At 41.4% G+C, this 19,318-nt stretch overlaps 1 protein-coding gene across 11 annotated transcripts in view; it reads right to left on the bottom strand.

Annotated features, from left to right (window-relative positions):
• The window catches only part of LOC307177345 (uncharacterized protein), a 1,102,996-nt gene that overhangs the window by 907,579 nt on the left and 176,099 nt on the right, over positions 1-19,318 (bottom strand). For 9 of the 11 annotated variants that reach the window (XR_013825026.1, XR_013825027.1, XR_013825028.1 and 6 more), the window contains one exon: positions 12,904-12,983. Coding sequence is in view for 3 of the 11 variants with exons in the window: in XM_079904470.1 (XP_079760596.1) it covers positions 12,904-12,983 (80 nt within the window). In the remaining 8 variants the exon portion in view is untranslated. Of the gene's footprint in view, positions 1-12,903; positions 12,984-13,938; positions 14,013-18,260; positions 19,110-19,318 lie in introns of those variants that run through there. The other 2 variants (XR_013825032.1, XR_013825033.1) reach the window with 2 other exon arrangements.

Raw genomic sequence — 19,318 nt, 5'->3', positions numbered from 1 at the left:
ATCATCTAAGTACTTTAAAAATCCTTAGTTTCCCCAAAAGGAAGAGAATAAAACTCTTCCCGTGGGCAGTTTATTTTGCGACAATGGCCTATCATGTATAACTAAATCTAGTGCCACAAAATGAGTTTCCTAATCAGAGAAACTTAAGTGGGCAGTAGCATTAGAGAGAAAGTTTTCGCAATTGGACAAATCAAAGCATTATAGGTGGAGGCTTAGAGCTCTTGGGAGTTTTCTGCTGCATGGCAAGACCCCCAGAACTGTTCAGCCCATTTTGTAATAGATCCCCCGTCTCACTGGATTACTAAACCAATAAAGATTCAATCCGTCTCAGCTGGTACTTGCTAGCGTATTATTAGCACACATCTCCACACACGCACACTCTCAATCCCAGGCAGAGGTATCACTGAAGACACCCAACTTCCAGTGAGGAGTCCAGCTCAGGGTGACCTCCCATCTCTGACGCCATTTTCATGTCCCCTCGTTGCAGTCAAATAAACGTATCCTTGTTAAAAAAAAAAGTTTCTTCTTATAGCCAGGAAGTAAGTCTTGTTTTCAACTTAGCTTCAGATACCTCTATGTCCTCATGTTCTTAGCCAAGAGGAGAATAAGAGAAGATGAAAGGTTCCCAAGACTAGTGCAAACCCAAAGCACTTTAGGATTCAACGGACCTCAAGAGAAAACGGCCTAAACTCTTAGATTAGACGTCAGGTTCAATGCACTCTTCTACGCAGCTGCCTAAAACCACTGGACTCTGTTAGTCCTGCGCACGGGACTCTCTCCTGCTTCCTCCTTCATATACAGGCACTGGCTTTTCTTTTAGTTTAGTTTCCCTCCTTACACGCGTCTTGCAAACTACGCATTCCTAGCCCCTCCTCCCAACCAACCTCCGCAAGTTTTTGTGGGCTAGTTAAAAAAGAGTTAACCAGTTATCAAAGCAAATGTAATGAGGGCTCCTCAGTGTAGGATCTTGATTCAAATAAGATTTTCTTTCTCCGAGGTAGAGTTTCTGCCAAATTTTCCCTTTCCCCTCATTTCCCTCCTACTTCAGGAAGGTGAGAAATGGAAAGAAAAGTAGTAGCAGAGCATTTAACAGTGTCAGAAGTCAAGACACATTACCCCGCAATTGTCCCGGGGCTTTCTAAATGGAGTCGGTGCTGCCCGGAGTGTTTTCTCTCACCCAGTCCCCTTTCGTCTTCTTGCTCAGTGTGTGGAGCAAGGCATGAGCTGTGGTTTTCTCAGCCAGGCCAAGGCAAGCGGGCTGGATGCCACTTGGAGTGCTGAAAGGCCCCTGGGTCACTGCAAGGTATGCAACGAATCAGGAACTTACTAAAGTATTGATTCACGTTCGGGACATATTAAAATGTACAAGCAATCTCTGTTGTGATTTCCATTGCCAATTTTTTAAAACGCCTGTGTCTGTATCTTGTGTATGGCCAGGATATTCAGGTGAATGTTAAGCTATGACAAATAATTTCAATAAAGTCATATGTTTAGATGCAATCCTGTTTCTGAGTTCCTTTCTCATTTAGGAGAATATTCTTTCCCCCAAAATCTGCTTATTTGTTTTTATCTCTCTTATGTTTGTTTTGCGGCTACTATATTACTGCACTGTATGTGTGTGTGTTGGGGGGGGCATTAAAAGGGAGCACAGTTGAACACATACGGCACAGGCATGGAGCCAGAGACTCAGCTCGATGGTTAATTTTTGTGTCAACGTGACTGGCCCATGAGGTATCCAGATACTTGGTCAAATAGTACGCTGGGTGTGTCTGTGAGGGTGTTTTTGCATGAGATTAACATATAAACTGGTAGAGTGTGTAGAGCTGATTACCCTGCTAATGGAGGTGGCCCTCATCCAGGCAGCCGAGGGCCCGAACAGAACAAAAAGCCTGACCCTTCCATGAGTAAGGGGAAAGTTCTCCTGCCTGACCACTTGAGCAGGGACGTCATTTCATCTCTGCCTTCGGACTCAACTAAAATACCAGCTCTTCTTGCATGTCCAGCCTGCAGCATTCAGACTGAAACTATACCATTGGCCCTCCTGAGTCTTCAGCTTGCCAACTGCAGATCCTGGGACTTGGCAGCCTCTGAAATCACATGAGCCAATTCCAGTTTACGTATGTATGGGTGTGTATATTTGTGTGTGTGTGTGTGTGTGTATACAATATACACACACACACACATATATAAATATATAAAAGTGGTTCCTGCCTCTCTGGAGAACGCTAGCTAATGCATTCAGCTTCTAGTCAAGGATCTTCAAATCTTGGGTGATTCATGAAACCCAAGCTCTCTCAGGCTCCTTTTCTCCTTCTGTAACTTGGGACAAAACATGATCAAATGCCTCCCATGCTAATGAGATGATAAAAAGATAAGTTGCAAGGAGATCCTAGAAAGATACACCACAGACACATCCGTGCACCAAGAAAAGCAGCCTTATGGCTTCATCTAGCAGAACCTACCAATCTTTCAGCTCTGACTGGAAATAGAAGACTTGCATTATCATTACCAAGGCAGAGGTGTGTGTTGGCTTTAGCCATTGAAATCTTTCTTATTCCTCTTGAAAACTGGTTCCTTTTGGTGGGAAGGATGGGAGGGTCACTCATAAACATATTCTGTCAATAAGTAAAGCACTTGGCATGAAATAATTGAATGTGAGACTGTCTCTATTCAGAGAAAAATGGACCTAAGATATTTTTTGGAATGCAGACTCTTTAATGTTGCACTCCAACCCTTAATAATTATAAAAAGGGGCACAATTTTCCATTATAGGAAAAGTCTCCATTTTCCTAGTTCAAGATTTTGGTGGACATAAAATAAGCTCAACATTTTGAAGAAATACCATTTTACATTAGATTGGACTTACACAACTACAAATGCACTCCACTTCCTGCCCTAACAAAAAAGCTGGTGCAGTTAATAATTTCCCATTTAATAACTATTTCCATGAGAGAGTGAGTGAGTGACTGAAAAGCAATATTGCATGGCTGTGGAGTGTGTAGACTTTGAATCAGACAGACCCGGGTAGAGTCTTGCCTATACAAATTGTTAAGTATATGACATTGAGAAACTTGCTGAACCTCTTCAAGACTCAGTCTTACTATCTACAAAAATGGGACGATCATAGCAGTGAGCCTTAAAGAAGTCAATGCACTGCATGCATGCAATGCACTTAGCAATATGCTTGGCACATAGTAAGTCTTCAATAAATTTAGCACTGATTATTAGGGTGATGGCCCATAAATTAATCAAAAGTACCAGAGGTGACTGTTCCCAACTCTATCCACATTCCTACCAAAGGAGAAGAGTAACTTCCTTCTCAAATTAGTGCTCTTTCTTTTCCAAGCCAAGGAATGACACGCAGGACAAACTGACCATCAGGAAGAACACATTCTCCTTGCAGCTTTCCTTGGACGTTCTCAGAGAAGACCGTTGGGGAAACTGAGTCATGGGCAACCTCAAAAATGAGTGTGGAACACCGAAGAGGACATAGGCTTGTTTTTCTCATATCGATTATTGAAATAAATGAGTATTCGTGACTCAAGTGAACTACCTGGCAGGAAGAATAATACTTCATAAGCCAAGGAGAACAGAGAAGGGAAGGAAAGAGAAAGAAAGAGGGAAAAGCTAGAATCTGCATCTCTAGATAGAAATATTAGTATTTCAGTTGCTTGTTTTCAGCTAAACATTACTAGTCAACAGAAAAGCAGAAGTTTCCATTCTGAGAATATGCTTTATTTTCTGATTGTTCTTTGCTAATCAGTGTTTTACAGCCATGTCCCAAATAGCATCCAGAAGATCATTCTAAAAAGCTACATTTTATTATGTCCCTCATCCACTCAAAATCCTCCGATGGCTTCACATCCAACTCCAAGTAAACTCCGCCATCTTGGGCTCCCTCACTGTGCCTCCATCCAGACTTTGCGATGGCTGTTCCCTCTGCCAGCAGATCACCCTTTATCAGAACATCTTCCCTAGCCTAACCCTCCATCAGCCTCTATCCTATCATGCAGTGTCATATGTCACCCAGTGCTTACTGCCACCCCTACGTACCGTACGTACTACGTCCTTACTTGCTGCCCCTCCTCCCACCACCACTAGAATATCAGCTCTGTGAGAGCAAGGACAGCACACAGTTTACTGCTTTTTTGTATAAAGTCTCAACAAACGACTGGTTCATAATTAGTACTCAAACATATTGTTGAATATATAAATGAATGGGACAAAGGAAAGAAAGGAATGAGGGCAGTAAATAGGGTAGGAAGGGAGGTAGGAGAGACTTTCACTACCTGAGGATCAGCGATTTAAAAGGACTTCACCCAGACTCGGGCTCAGTCTTCCTCTTATGCATAGATATGGCCTCTCCAACAGATAAATGAGCTTCACTTTGAAAATCCTGCAAGCTACAGCAACAGAAAGCCGATGGTTCCACAAGGTCTCAAATGCATCACCTCCATGATGGAGTGTGGGGAAAGCAGAGCAGTTGCAAGCGGATCACTGACGCTACACAGAAGATCACTGCTGCAGTTACTTCACGCCAATCCTCAAAGTCTCGCCCACCGCTCGTCATCTTCACTATGTTTCTCAACCTCGCCAATGGCTACCAGTCCTCTAACACTAACTGTTCTCATCTCTTTACCAAGCACTTGCACACATTATAATCTCAGTTAATCTTCGGGATAACTCTGAGAAGTAAGTTTTATAATCCTATTTTTACAGGTGACAGAATACACTGAGGTTAAATGACTTGCCTGATTTCACACAACTAGTACCTAACAGAGCCAGTTGGGAAAAGAGGCTGTCAGACTCCAAATGTCAAAACCTCCAAAGCCACTTCTCTGTCCTGCCTTGCAACCCCCAGGTACCTTGCTTGATGTTGTCTTTCAAAGATTGAGTCCTATAATGATGAAACAAAAACTACTTCACTTGAGACAACCATTACATACTGACATGAATGCTGTCATTAACTCTGTGCTTTGCAATTAATGTTAACTATGATGACAAGAAATATAGAGTGGTATTATTTTTTTGTTTGTTTTTTGAATTTTATTTACCTATTTTTTTATACAGCAGGTTCTTATTAGTTATCTATTTTATACATATCAGTGTACACATGTCAATCCCAATCTCCCAATTCATCCCACCACCACCACCACCTGCCCCCTCCCTGCTTTTCCCTGCTTGGTGTCCATACATTTGTTTAGACAGTGGTATTATAAAGAATACTTTTTCTTGCTATTTTTTAAGACACAATTAAAACTACAATTCATGAGCAGTTTGTTATAATCCTATCAAGCACTCAGTTGGCTGCCACAATACCTATAAAATACAAGCATAATAAAGTAAAAGCAAACGTTATTATCCTATTGATAATGGGACCTGTAAGAGATGGTGGAGCCTTTGTATAGGGTGGGAGACACAGGGGTTGAGGGAGAGGGAATTCTCTGCCATTTTTATGAAAGCTTTTCGTGCTGCATAGAGGAAATCAGTGTTTCGGTGGATCATACCAGTGAAAAGCTACTATTTAGACCTCATAGCATTCCTGTTCAGTTAAAGACTCTAATAATTTATTGTAAACATGGTAAAATATACCATCTTAAAATAAAGAAAAAATAATCACAATGAATTTAAGGAAAACAGGCAGAATGGATAATAAAATAGGCAGAAGGGAAAGGAAAGGAGAGGAATGATAATGAATATGCATTCTGTCTTGTCTCCTCCTTTGCTTTTATTTGGAGATGGAAGGTTGCTGTAAGCTAGGAGTCCAGTACTTATCATAATATCATGAACTAGTGTTCCAGAGAGAAGCTTAGATTTCCTTTTCCTAGAAATAATGAGGAGGTGGAAGGGATGAATGAGTAGAAGGGTAGGCAGATTTTGCATTTCCTTATAGATTTAAATAACCTTTCTACCATACTCTATGGTAGACACAGTGCTAAGTGATTACATATAAATTATTTCATTCAGTTTTCATGACAACACTCTGAAAAAGATATTATAATAACCATTTACTGCTGAAGAAACTGAGGCTAAGAGGAATTAAGTGATTTACCTCAAGGTCACACTGCTGTTTAAGTGGCAGAATGCTTGGGCTGGGCCCATGGCTTTCCCAGCTACTTCCTGCTGCCTCAAATGCATACAGCATATGTTACTTCTTAGACAGCGTGTCCATGAGCCTTAGACATTTGCAAACAACCTGCAAGGTTATGAAAGCCCCAAAGCTTACAAGAGACAAAATGTATAGGCAGCTTTCCTACACTAAGCACCCTTTAAAGAAACAAGCAGCCAACCCAACAAACTGCAAAGTCCATCAGCCACTCTGAGGGTCTTCTCAGCTTTTAGGCCAGATCAGACTCCTCTAATCTGTCACTTCCTCTCCGTTCTCTAGAGAGTTCCAAATTGGATTAATACCTTATCTGATCTGTAAGTGCTTTTCTGTCTTTTTTAGCAAACTTATCCGGTTTTTCCCAGCTTAAAAGCTGCCAATCTCTTGGTGAAGTCAAAGTGGTCGTTTTCTTATTCTGTTACCAGCTCCACTGGGTTAACTCAGATTGGGAAAAATTATCACCTTGTTTTTAAAGAACTCTGATTTCACAGGGGCCATTGTTATGCCAGTTTCAGGATCTCTGTCCTCTGAGGTCATGGAATCCAGTAGCTGCATGGAAGCAATGGATTAGAAGAGAAAACAACCGAGATCTCCCTCTTCTTCCTCCTCATTAATATCTCTGAAGATCTGTGAGCCTTTGCCAAAAGTGTGAGTGAGCCTTCACATGGGTTTTCAAGTCAGGTTCGATGTTTGCTTAAATTGTATGGCAGTCTTATCAGTTTGACTTCATACATCCATTGGAGTTCAGCTTGATTTTAGGTTTCTGAAGCTGACTTGGTAATTGCTAATAGATGTCAAATATTACAAAGGTTCAGATGTGGAGCCAAACATATTTGGGCCGCAAGTTTTTGGAAAGCTGGAACTGACTCTCTGGAGAGATTTCCAGTAGGGATGGGTTTGTGCTTTTTTGCCAAGTTTAGAACCCATTCCAAATCTAAGAGGGTTAGAACTCAGGCTTGGCTGGAATCTTCTGGAAGTCAAGGGGGAGTTGCTCTGTTTTATTTTCCCCTAATTTAGCAAAAGTCTTCTTAGCTTTCAGAATTATGTCCCAAGGGAACTGTGTATAGCTATTCAGTGGCTCTGAGAAAACCTCCTTTAAATTACTAAATGTGATTTTTAATGTTTATGTTTTTGAGCCTACGTAGCCAAAAGCATCTGTATTTCCTATTTTTCATTGTCTTAGTGTGACTGACAGAATTCTATTCATTGGAGAAAACTCACCTCTAAACATGCCTTAGGAAACAATTTCCTCTCCCCCCCTAAAGTTAGCAGTAAATCGCTCCTCCCGGACAAATGGTTTGGGCCCAAATTTAATACATCCAAGAAAGCAAAAGTTGTTTCTTGGCTCCAGGTGAACTTTACAAATATAATTTTCTCTGGCCTCACTCTCCTCCTGTTTATGGAGAAGATGTCATAACCAGGGCTGAACCTATTAATGGAATGAGTGGTAGAAAGCAGGGAGTGACCCATATGGACTGGAGAGGACATACATAGAAAATAGAGGGAGCCTATAATCAGGAGACCCAGATTAAAGTGCCCAGTTTTGACACTCACTCACTGTGATCTATCATTTGCAAGTTATTTAATCACTGACCTTGCCTGTAAAAGAGGAAGAATAATATCTGCTTTATTTACCTTGAGGGAAAATGATATATATGAAAGTACTACTTAACATAAACACACAAATACACAAAATTCTAGGAACTGTAAAAAGTGCTTTTTCTAAATTTTGTAATCTGCATCCATTTTAGAGGATATGAAATAGGATCTGCTTAGATATTCAATGTCATTATGGTTCTTTAACATGATGCAATTTTTGAGGAATAAAATAACTGATGACTGTGGAAAGCTTAATAAAATCTCCTTCCTAAGTCTAACTCTCTGAGTTTCCTCCATTAAAAAGATCTCCTTTAAAACAAAGAGTGAGTCTGGAAAAGACCAATGATGATGACTGTCCCAGACCGGCAATGAGCAAGGCCTTACTCTTCTTATTTGGGACCAATTAATATTCATGTAGTCCCAACCCTGAAGGGATTTAGCCCCAGCATTTCATAAAACTGAAGCAATCCATCATCCAAAAGGGCAAAGAGGCAAAATCTCTGAGCGCTTTTCCTCAAACTCCATCAGAGAATGTAAGCTCACATTACTTCCCCTCCCCAATCCTTTCCTTCTTTATGAAGTGAGACTATTGTGGATAACTGTGGTCTCGTAATGCATCTTTGGCCGGCCAAGGCAATACCATGGCTTCAGAAATTCTCTTTAGTAGAAGTTGGCCAGTGTTCTATTGTTTGCATCTGGGATGTGGCCAGTAGGGTTCGGACATCTGCCCATTGTGTTAGCTCCTTGGGCGCCAGTGGGCTGAGGCTCATTATTCCGCTGGGAATTATGCCTGTATTCCTTGAAAAAGTGAGTGACTCACCAACAGCCCTCTATCACATCTGACATTTGGAAGACAAAAATCCCTTTTGAGTTCCAAGTTTAATCGTGAGTGAGTTTCTTATTCTAACCAAGCTGGTCCATAAAAGTATTGCCCGACCAAGTGCATGCTTGGTCATCTCAGTGGAGTTGCACTTTAGTAGGATATTTGGGAATCCCATTTCTAGACATCCTAAGACTGTGCCAATCCAAATGGTCAGCCCCCTCTGGCTGCAAAACCAGAAGATAAAAAGAGAGAACAGGCACTAAAAGAGGCACTGTGTTAATGCTGGCATCGTACAAGAAGTTGACAAATTGCTCAGTCCTCTCAATAGTTTTGCTATTTTCTGTCCCTTCCTTTTAATCCTATTGCAACTGCTTTCTAGCTCTTTGAGAATCTCAGTAAACATTTCTGTTCTAGTCCCCTGCTTCTGTCATTGACTAATCAAAGTATATTAAAAAAGCTAGTTAACCTAGGGTTCAGGTCCTTTGCCTGAAATATGAGGAATACATTAGCATTTACCTTACAGGATGGTGAAGACTGAGGTGCTTGGTACAAGAGCATGGTACATAATAAGTGCTCAGTAAATGTTAAAGACAAAAATGATGATGATGGTGTGCATAAACAGCTGAGCTCGGGATTTAGCATGCAATCATGACTTGAGAAGTCATGAGAATTATTGTTAAAATCATTACATTATTATTTGCTCTAAGTAAAGAATGAACAGGGTCCACTTGGCTTCTTTGTTAAGGTCTATTTATAGATGATACCCTATGAGGGTCAACACATGGCTTTGGCCAGACCTGAAACTGAGGCTTGAGCTTAAAATACCATCATCTCCACTGTTCCATGACCTTGCTCCCCAGTAACCACTGACCAACTTTTTAGTTCTTTAAGGGCTTCCAACCTGGCCTCCATGGCTAACAATAGCCAATAACTTCCAGGAAAACAAAGAGCAGGATATTGGGGTCTTTTGGCCTCTGCATCAAAGAACAGCTGGATCCAATTCAGAGCTTTAACTGAAGAAAGGAAGAAAAATGGTCACCCTTCCACTGGTCATGTGTCAGCCATTACTGTGTCTCTACCACCTGTTGAGCCAAATGGAACATTTTTATTAAGGAAAATCTTCCAGCAGATTATAAGCAATGCTCCAGTGAGAAACCAATCCTATCAGGAATTGGTTGACAATACTCTCCTAGGATGTTGCAACAAGGCATGGCCTTTGGAATCAGAGAATTCTAGGTTCAAAGCTTGACTCTGCCCCTTACTTTGGGCAGCTTTGTTTATCGTTTCTGAGCTTCAGGTTCCTCATTTTACACAAAGGAGAGATTATAATAATTACATACTACTTACTTGGGAGGGCTGCTCTGAGATTTAAACAAGATCCTGTTACCTGAAGAGCACAGCCCAGCCTGCAGTACTTAGTAAGTGTTCAGTATATGTCAACATATCCTTTCTCCCCCTCAGCGCTTCCCTGTGTGTAGAGTGAGTACAGTGGTGCCAAATATACAGCAGATGTTGAGTCAATGGAACTTCCCTAAAAGGCAGTGAGGAATCCTGGGTGCTGTGCTTGCTGGAGTGGTATCCTTGTACCGATGGCCAGTGGATAGCTGAAAGCCAGTAAGACAGCATCAGGTCTGAGCTTCTTGAAGTCCATCATTCCTCCACTTCAGCCTGCAAATTACCATCCTGGCATCTTATTACTTCAACTCCTCCTTCCTCTTCTGCAGGTCAAGAGCTCACTTGCCTGCCCTCCAGTGCCTAGAGTAGCCCTTCTCAACCCCTCTAGGGAGTCTGCAATGCAGCCCAGATGCTCTCAAAGATTAGGGAGGCTTTTAAGTCTAGTCTAAAAAATAGTCCTGTCCTTTGTCTCAGGCCATTATTTCTTCTCTTACCAGTTTTGGAGGATGCGATGTTCCATTCTTCATTTATAATATTTCACTGAGGGTATTTGTAGATCATCAGCCTATACATCAAGTCTCCTGCTTGATTACCATATAAATTCAGTTCTATTTATAAGCTGACACAACTACTACTAGAATAGGAATTAAATATACTTCTAGTTTTGGAGACAAACATAACTCATTTTTCTAACTTAGTGTTTCTTCAGATGAAACATTATCTTCAATCTAAAAAATCAGAATTTTAGTGCTGCAGGAACTGCCTTGTTTGAGAAGTAAGAAAGGTGAAGAATTTGCTTTGAGTGATACTTTCTTGATAATGGTAGGATCAGGGCTTGCACACAGGTGGCCAGGTTCTCAGGTCAGGTGTCTCTTCACCATCCCATGATACCTGACCTGGTAGGGACACCCACGTTTAACCTCCTCCACATCATCTGTAAGTCCCTTGGCACATGTGCTCCTGCTGAGATGTCCTGCTTTCCCTGCCCTCTGATCAGTGTTCTGTCCATGGACTACTTCCCATCCTCCCAACACGTTCAGGGGACTTTTTCCCACTCCTTGGAATGGTCTGCCTCACCTGTCTACCTGGGGAATCAACTCATCCTCTGATATCTAATTCAAAGTTTATCTTTTCTTCTGTAACTCTCTGAAACTCCCTCAGAGAAATCAACCACTCCTTTACCAGTGTTCTAACAGAAGTCTGTATGTCTCATTTACAGAACATAGTGCACTGAGTTATAGCTATTTGTTTATCTTTGTCTCCCACTAGACTGTGAATTCTGCAAGGTTAGGAATTATACCTTATTCGTGCTTGTATTCGAAGCTCTCCAGTGAGTTTCTGACACACGCTAAGCCTTAGTAACTGTCATTTTTTGTTTTTGTTTTTATGTTGTTTTGTTTGCAGATGATAACTTTCACGTTAGTTGCATTAGAGGAATAGGAATACACCTACACGGAGTGTACCTATTTGATTCTGATCAACATCTAAATATGTCTGAACTTCTGTGGATATCTTGGATTTCCAGAAGCTAGAAGTACTAAAAATAATAATAATAATTGGAAAACTTTGCCTGAAGGGTTCAGTGACTTTGTGCAAAGAGAGAAAGTTCATGAAATCAGAGCACCAAACAGAGTATCTGGAGAGTCCCCTTTATTCTATAAGGTAACAATTTGTTAATCTTAAAAATTCCAAAATGTTCCTTCTTTGACTAAATAAATAAATACCCCACTGATGATGACATAAACTTCAACATCTTAATATAAAAAATATTAGAGGGCTTCCCTGGTGGCGCAGTGGTTAAGAATCCGCCTGCCAATGCAGGGGACACGGGTTCAAGCCCTGGTCCGGGAAGATCCCACATGCCGCGGAGCAACTAAGCCCATGCGCCACAACTACTGAGCCTGCGTTCTAGAGCCCGCGAGCCACAACTACTGAAACCTGCACGCCTAGAGCCCGTGCTCCGCAGCAAGAGAAGCCACCGCAATGAGAAGCCCACACACGGCAACTAAGAGTAGCCCCCACTCGCCGCAACTAGAGAAAGCCCGTGCACTGCAACGAAGACCCAACGCAGCCAAAAATTAATTAATTAATTTTTTAAAAAAAGATTAGAATTAAAAATTGTAGCAAAATGAAAACTTACTGTTTTGGAAAGAAGAATAATAACTCTAGTACACAAACCTCCAGGGACTTAAAATTGGGCCTTTCATTCCAAAATGGTGATTAAGTCTCTAATATAATTAAAATATCTCAATAGGTCTTAAAGTAGAATACTTTAAAAACTAATATGAACTCTAACCTATGACCCCATCTTCGAAAGACGTCGTGGAATTTCTCAGCTCTGTCGTTTACTCTTTAATATCTTCTATTTCGTTCAGTTCTGCAGTAGAAATGGATGAGCATTCACACACTTAGCAAGTAGCTTAGAAGCTGTGAAACACTAACGCTGAATAACCACAACTGTCCTCTAAATACTACTTCTATAGGAAAATGCTTACTTAGGGGACATTGTAGGGAGTCCACTGCCCCCTGCCATGACCTTCACCATATTCCCCTTAGACTAAAAGGGCTATGAGTTCAGTTGTCTTCAGTTTCCAACTTAGCTTACCCTGGGATAATATCAGATTGGTATTTTGAGCCTTGTTGGTTATTCTTGGCACCAGACAATCATAGTTTCTACCAGTCAGGTTGTGACGTGCTATAATGGGAAAGCATGATATATTAAGAAAGCTGGAAACCCAAAAATGTTCTAATGCATGGAATGCATATAACTATGTCAAGTGATGAAGAAGGAGGCTTCAGGTATGTATTTTGTCTTAAGATCAGAGCATGGATACTATTCAACACAAACTAGAAGGAGATAAAGCAAAACGGAATCCCTAGATGTTGAAAGCAACCCAAGTTAGAAGTTACAAAGGCAAAAGTTATTTGACATAAATGCCACTGTTTAGATTTGTTAAAGTTCTCTGTGAACTTATCTTACCTCCAAGTCTGACGAGAGGAAAGAGAAATACCGGCTCGTGTGCAGAATCATCCCACATATCACAGTAATGACCCTTTCAGCTGGAAACAGAAATAAATAATAATAAATAAACAGAAATAAAAGACATATCAATGATGTTTAATGTCAGAAGTTGCATGACATCTGTTCAAACTCTATGAAGAATTTCAACTAGCTTGATCCTGATTGCCAGTTCATGGCCAGAAAGACTCTCTCATTCAAACACATCCAGTCCAGTATTTTTAGCATTTTTTTCCCTTTTTTCCCCCAATATCTCCCCTAACCTTACCAACATGAAATATTTTGTTTTGTGTTTTGGTTTTGTACTCTCCTCAGGTTCCTTCCTGTTTGGAATAATAACCTGTATTGGCTACTGGGACCAATGGAGAGTTGAAAGGACAAATCAAAGAGAACAGCATGTTACGATGACTCTTGGAAACTGCCAAGGAGTTTGGCAAAAGCTTCACCTTAGCTTCACCTCTTCATGCCTCAGACTCCTCACCCATAAGATGAGAACCAAAAACGTCGGCATTTCAGTTTATGGTAGCCAGCTCACTGCCCGACAGACAGTTGTCATATATGCACATTATTTTGTACTTTGCTGTTATACACTCGTTTATAAATACATTATTTTACTATTTTGTACGTATATCCATTTTATATATTTACACATATACTTGCTGTTACATACAATAGTTATTATTTTTGAACTCCAATTATGCATTAAGCAATAAGACGTAGCAAATTAGGAAATAAGGAGAAAACAGCATACAAATGAGGCTCTTCCTTTCCTGTAAAGTTATAAACGGTGGGGGAAGTATGAGATTCAACAAAAAATGCCAAAGTTGTTAACAAGATAGACCAGTTTTCCCTGGACATCCCTGATTTACCCCTGTTGTCCCAGCATACTTATTAATAGCTCCCTCTTTCTGAAGAGCGTCTTGACCAATTAAATGCTCATACATTAATGGCCACATGTGGGATAAACCTTTGAGAGGCAAAACATATGCCAGGTACCTGATCCATGCAGGGAAGCAGGGTGGAAAAGCTCCCTAGGGTTAGGTAAGGCCCAGGTGGATGACTGGAAGTAGCTGTGTGAAAAAAGATGCAGAAGCATGGTTAGGAGCACGAATTCCAAAAGGATGGAAGAGTGAGTGCAAAGATAAAAGCACAATGGGTATGAAGAATCAGAGAGAAATTAAAATACAGTAAGATCATGTAGTTCAAAGGAGAAAACTGCAAGGGATGACACTGGATAGATCAGTAGTTTCCAGACCATGAGGGCTCAAAGGATGACACAAGATAGATCAGTAGTGGCCAGATCATGAGGGTTCAGACAATTTGGACCAATCAATTTTAAGGGCAATAAAAAGCCAAGGAAGGTGTTCCATTTACTTTAGAGTTTGCAATGGCAGAAAGTACCATGAACATAAGGAGCTGTAGACCTGGAGAATAAAGGGCCTGTTTTATTTGAAAGCCCTTGGGGAACTGTTGACTTTACAACAAATTAATAGCACTTCGTTCATGGCATTCTTCTTTCAGAGCATAGATGTGAACTGGCTGAGAACCCCAAAGCGTGCAGCATCCATTTCGCCGCTGTTTACGTTTCAGCAGAACAATCCCAGAATGAATTGCTGCGTGCACACATTGTTGGTTATACCCGGTTTAAAGCCCATTTTCGAAGCTCCTTTCTACTTTGTGTTCAAGGCTGAGTTTGCAGAGGTTTATGGGGAGATTTCTCGTCCTCCTTGAAAAATATAAAATCTTTCACCAGAGTATTTTTCTCACTTAGTGAGGCAGTGCTGGACCTCCTTGTTGTTATTCCCTATAAGGGTTTTCTATCTCCACTCAAATCACTATCATTCTTATTTAAGAAAGGAAGGGAGTAGGTGAAAACAGAGAAATTAGCCCCTGACAGGTTCTAAAAGATGGAATGGCAACTGAAGGCACCCTTTTGAAATCAGGAGAATGTGAGAGAGAAACCAGTAACTCAGTGAGAGAAAACCGTGCTGTTTTTAGGAACTGATTTTAGGAGGATCAATTTCTGAAAATCCCCTAGAAGTAAGGCCAGCCTGATGTGGAGTACAGCCTGAGGAATCGGTACTTCCATCCCTACAGGGATGACAGTAACTCAATGCTGGGAAAGAAACCTTCCTAAGGAAAGATTTATATCAAGTATACATTTATATCTAAGGAAGAAAACAGTGCCTAGTTTAAAAAGAGGGGGTTTCATGAGGAAAAGAATATGGGGAATGAGCAAATAGTGGCAAAAGAACACAGGGCTTGAGAACTACACTATCTGGGCTCAAAGCAGCCTCTTTCATGTACATGTTGTGTGGCCCCAGACAAGTGTCCTAAATTCTCTGAGCCTCATGTTCCTCATCTGTAAAATGGGGATAATAATAACGCTTACCTCATACGATTGTTATTAAGATTAAACGTAAATATTTATAAAGTAAACAGAGCAATCTCTGATGCAAAGTGCTTGTTAACAACAATAGGAACAAAAATCTATCAATAACTGCTGCTCAGGGATGCTATAACCCACTCTAAAATCTCTGTAAATTCAGTTTCCGTTTCTATGAAATGATTTAGTCTCCTGCTATGTTCCTTACACCTACTTCAAATCTTCCTAGAACTAAGTAGAATTTGTAACTCCTAGGGCAAAAACTTCCAATTCAAAATTAATAAACAAAAGAGTTCACAATATTCTCTCCAAACCTTTGGTGACCCATCTACACATACACCAAAGTCCCTCAGTGATAAGAACATTTGCCAAGGTGGGAATGGGAAGGCCAAAGACATTACGGGGAGCTAAGCAGGGTCAGAGTTTATCTTTATATCTCTTTGTCTCAGTTTGGAGAAAAAGAAAGGTCCCAGCTTCCAGACAGCCATGAAAACAAAATAAACAGGCATGTAAATGAGATGTGTTTTGGACGTGGCTTTGTATATATTGGCAGGAAGAGCAGTGAAACTTATGACTCTACTTTCTTATTCTTTTTCTCTCTTCTGTCCTTCTCAGTGCCAGAGGAGTTATTTTTAAAAGCATGGGTGAATGTTTTTGATCATAATGTTATGGCAAAAGGGGAGATGACCTTTACATTTAGTTAGTAGCTGTTATACAACCAGCAAGCTCCACGTGGCAGCCCTTCATGTTTGGCAAACAATCATTTGGGTAGTCTAGAAGTTTTTTGTTTGTATTTCCTCACGTACAGCATTTACCAAGCATGAATATGGTGAGATAGTAATTTATTCCTTAATTCATTTAAAGAATATATATTCCCCGCCAAGTTCTACCAAAGCATCTTGCAAGGCCCCGTCTGGTACAGAATACCATGTAGAGGTAAGTGAGCCTGCTGAATCTTTACTAACTCACGTAGGTGTTAATCCAACTTTGCACACCAGGACTGAGAGAGGATGTGACAGCGTGTGTCTATGTAAAACCTATAGGATAAAGAGATAACCAGTAGAAGCAGCCATGTGAGATGCAAGCTCACTTAACCAGAACACCTGAGCTTGTAACTGAGTTCCCATCAACAAGAGATTGGAATCCCACGGTTTATACAGTGTCCTAGTTCTTCAGCATTTCAATTCTTATTTTTGATTATTCTGGGTAGTTACCAACTTCCTAAATGGAAGAAAGATAATTTCTGGCAACCAACAACACAACAAATGATGACTTTGTATGTTTTATGCACTAACGTTTTTAAAAGGGAAAAAAAAACCTAAATTACTTCTGTGACCTAATTTTTTTTCAGCTCTTACCTGAGAGACCAGTGAGAGCATTGTGTATATTACTCCAAAATTTTGACAGAAAACTGAAAAATTTAATAAATATTCCAAATATTTTTTAATACAGAATTTAAAGAATTTGGAAAAATCTCACCCAGCCACTAACTAATCTTCTCTATTTTCTTTGGGTATTTAGTGATGGATAGTCTAAAACTGTCCATTAAAATATATTCATACAAAAACATACTCATATAAAAGAATATGCTCTCATGAAGACTTATCTGATCTTAACTGCTAACATTTTATTGTAAAACAAACTTTACTTTTCAATTCCCTAATGTCTGGTCCAATAATGGTATTCTGCTGTGAGAACCGTATCTGACAAAATTGGTATCAAATTAGATTTGATCCACCCAAAGAGCCAAATATCTCTTAAGGAGAGACTTGGGCAATGGGATCTCATCATATTCCTATAAAAAGAGAGTAAAATTTAAACTATAAAAATGAGTAATGTTTAAAACGTGTATTCCTTTATTTGCATCAACAGAAAGATTAAGCAACAGTTTTGAGACCTGTGTTAGAATAATTAATACTAGCTTCTGAAATGAACAACCTCTGAGTATTAGTGGCTTAGTGCAAGGAAGATTTATTTCTCACACATGTCAAGTTCACTGTAAGTGGTCCTGGGCGCCTCTCCCTTAAATGGCTCATGGATTTGGATGCCTTCTGTCCTATGGCCCTGCCACCTTGGAGTCCATAAATAAATTCAGCTGCACAGATGGTGGCAAAGGAGAGAGGTGGAGAGATTGAGAGACAGAGAGAGAGTGAGAGAGACCACATAGAACAGTACTGAAAAAGGTAATAGACATATATGAATTGGTTTAAATGACACCTGACTGCCTAGGGACCTTGACATGTGAACACTGCTGGCTTCAGTATTTCATCTACAAACAATCTGCTAAACAATTGTTGGATATTTGTAAATCGCACATACTCTTCTTAAAGGGTGAAGAATTCGCCAAATGGACAAGCCAACATACAACTGTCAAAGGCTGATTTATTGAACAGTGGATATCAATCACCAGTAGAAAACGCAACAATCACATTTCTAACAAATGGTAAAGCACTCTCTCTTTAAATGTCTTCTCCTCGCTCTTCAAGCACCCAAGGTAAGTGAATATGCAGGGCTTTTAAACGCCCCTTCTAACATAATTGTGTGTTACATACAAGACAACAAGCCCCAGGTGGAGTCACTGATGCTAAGCCCCAGGTTACCAAACCGAGACTTAATTAGTTTCAGCTCTCCCAGGAACGAATTTTAAACCAGTCAACCAGCACTAATCAGGTCATCTGCCTGATAGACTCCACCAACGCCTAAAGGAAAGTAACTTTGCAAAAGCCCGTACAGCTTCCTCCTTCCCACCCCTTCTGTCTATACAGTTCCTCCAGTTAGACTAAATGCTACGTGATTTAAAGTAATTTTTGCCCAAATAAACTCCTACAATTTTAATATGCCCCAGTTTCCTTTTTAACAGCACTGCTGTCAGAAGAGGGGACGGAAGGAGACCCTGGGGCCCCAAGAGCAACGAGCAGCCAGGCCCAGGTACCTGTTGAGCCCTGGAGCCGGTGGTGCTTCCTCTCCGCCTGGGGTGGTGGACGCGGCCCCTCCGGTCCCGGCTCCGCAGGTTCTGCGTTATCAGCTGCCAGACTTTGCAAGTTTCTTTTTCTAGCGGGGCTCCGGAAACGCGCCAGAGCCGGACTAGGCCTGACTGAAGAAACCCACTGGCTCCCGCGTCAGACTGGGTCCCACGTCAGACTGGCTCCGGCGTCAGACTGCGTCCGGCGTCAGACTGCGTCCCGCGTCAGACTGCGTCCCGCGTCAGACTGGGTCCCGCGTCAGATTGGGTCCCGCGTCAGACTGCGTCCCGCGTCAGACTGCGTCCCGCGTCAGACTGGGTGCCGCATCAGATTGGTTCCCGCGTCAGACTGGCTCCGACGTCAGGCTGGGTCCCGCATCAGATTGGGTCCCGCGTCAGACTGCGTCCCGCGTCAGACTGCGTCCCGCGTCAGACTGGCTCCGGCGTCAGACTGGGTGCCGCATCAGATTGGTTCCCGCGTCAGACTGGGTCCCGCGTCAGACTGGGTGCTGCATCAGATTGGTTCCCGCGTCAGACTGGGTCCGACGTCAGGCTGGGTCTCGCGTCAGACTGGGTCCGACGTCAGACTGGGTCCCGCATCAGATTGGTCCCGCGTCAGACTGGGTCCAACTTAGAAAGCGGACTGAATTTGGGTCAGACTGGTCTGACTTACAAACTGAAGGGGATTTAGGTCAGACTGGGTCCAATTTAAGCTGGACTGGGTCCAGTGTAAGGCCTCACATGAGTAAAATGCCGTATTAAGGTTGAACAAGTAGAATAGCCTTAGCAAAGATAATCTTGGATTATACGGGGCCAGGGTGGAGAACTTTTAACCATCTTCAATAAGCTTATCAGTGAATGAGGTCCCCTAGAGAAAAAGAGGTCTCAGCCAAGCATTCTCTATAAAGGGCAGAAGGAAAATTATTTTCCCTCCTCCACAGTTTCTGGTGAGCAGGTTGAAACCTGCTAGGACACCCCACTTGCTCCAGAGCCTGCACACGGAATCCCGGGAAAACTGGCAGAAACCG

This window comes from Stenella coeruleoalba (assembly GCF_951394435.1).
Source record: "Stenella coeruleoalba genome assembly, chromosome: 19".
Taxonomy (NCBI): Eukaryota; Metazoa; Chordata; class Mammalia; order Artiodactyla; family Delphinidae; genus Stenella; species Stenella coeruleoalba.
Note: the sequence above shows the minus strand (reverse complement) of the source record. Positions and strands in the feature narration are given on the sequence as shown.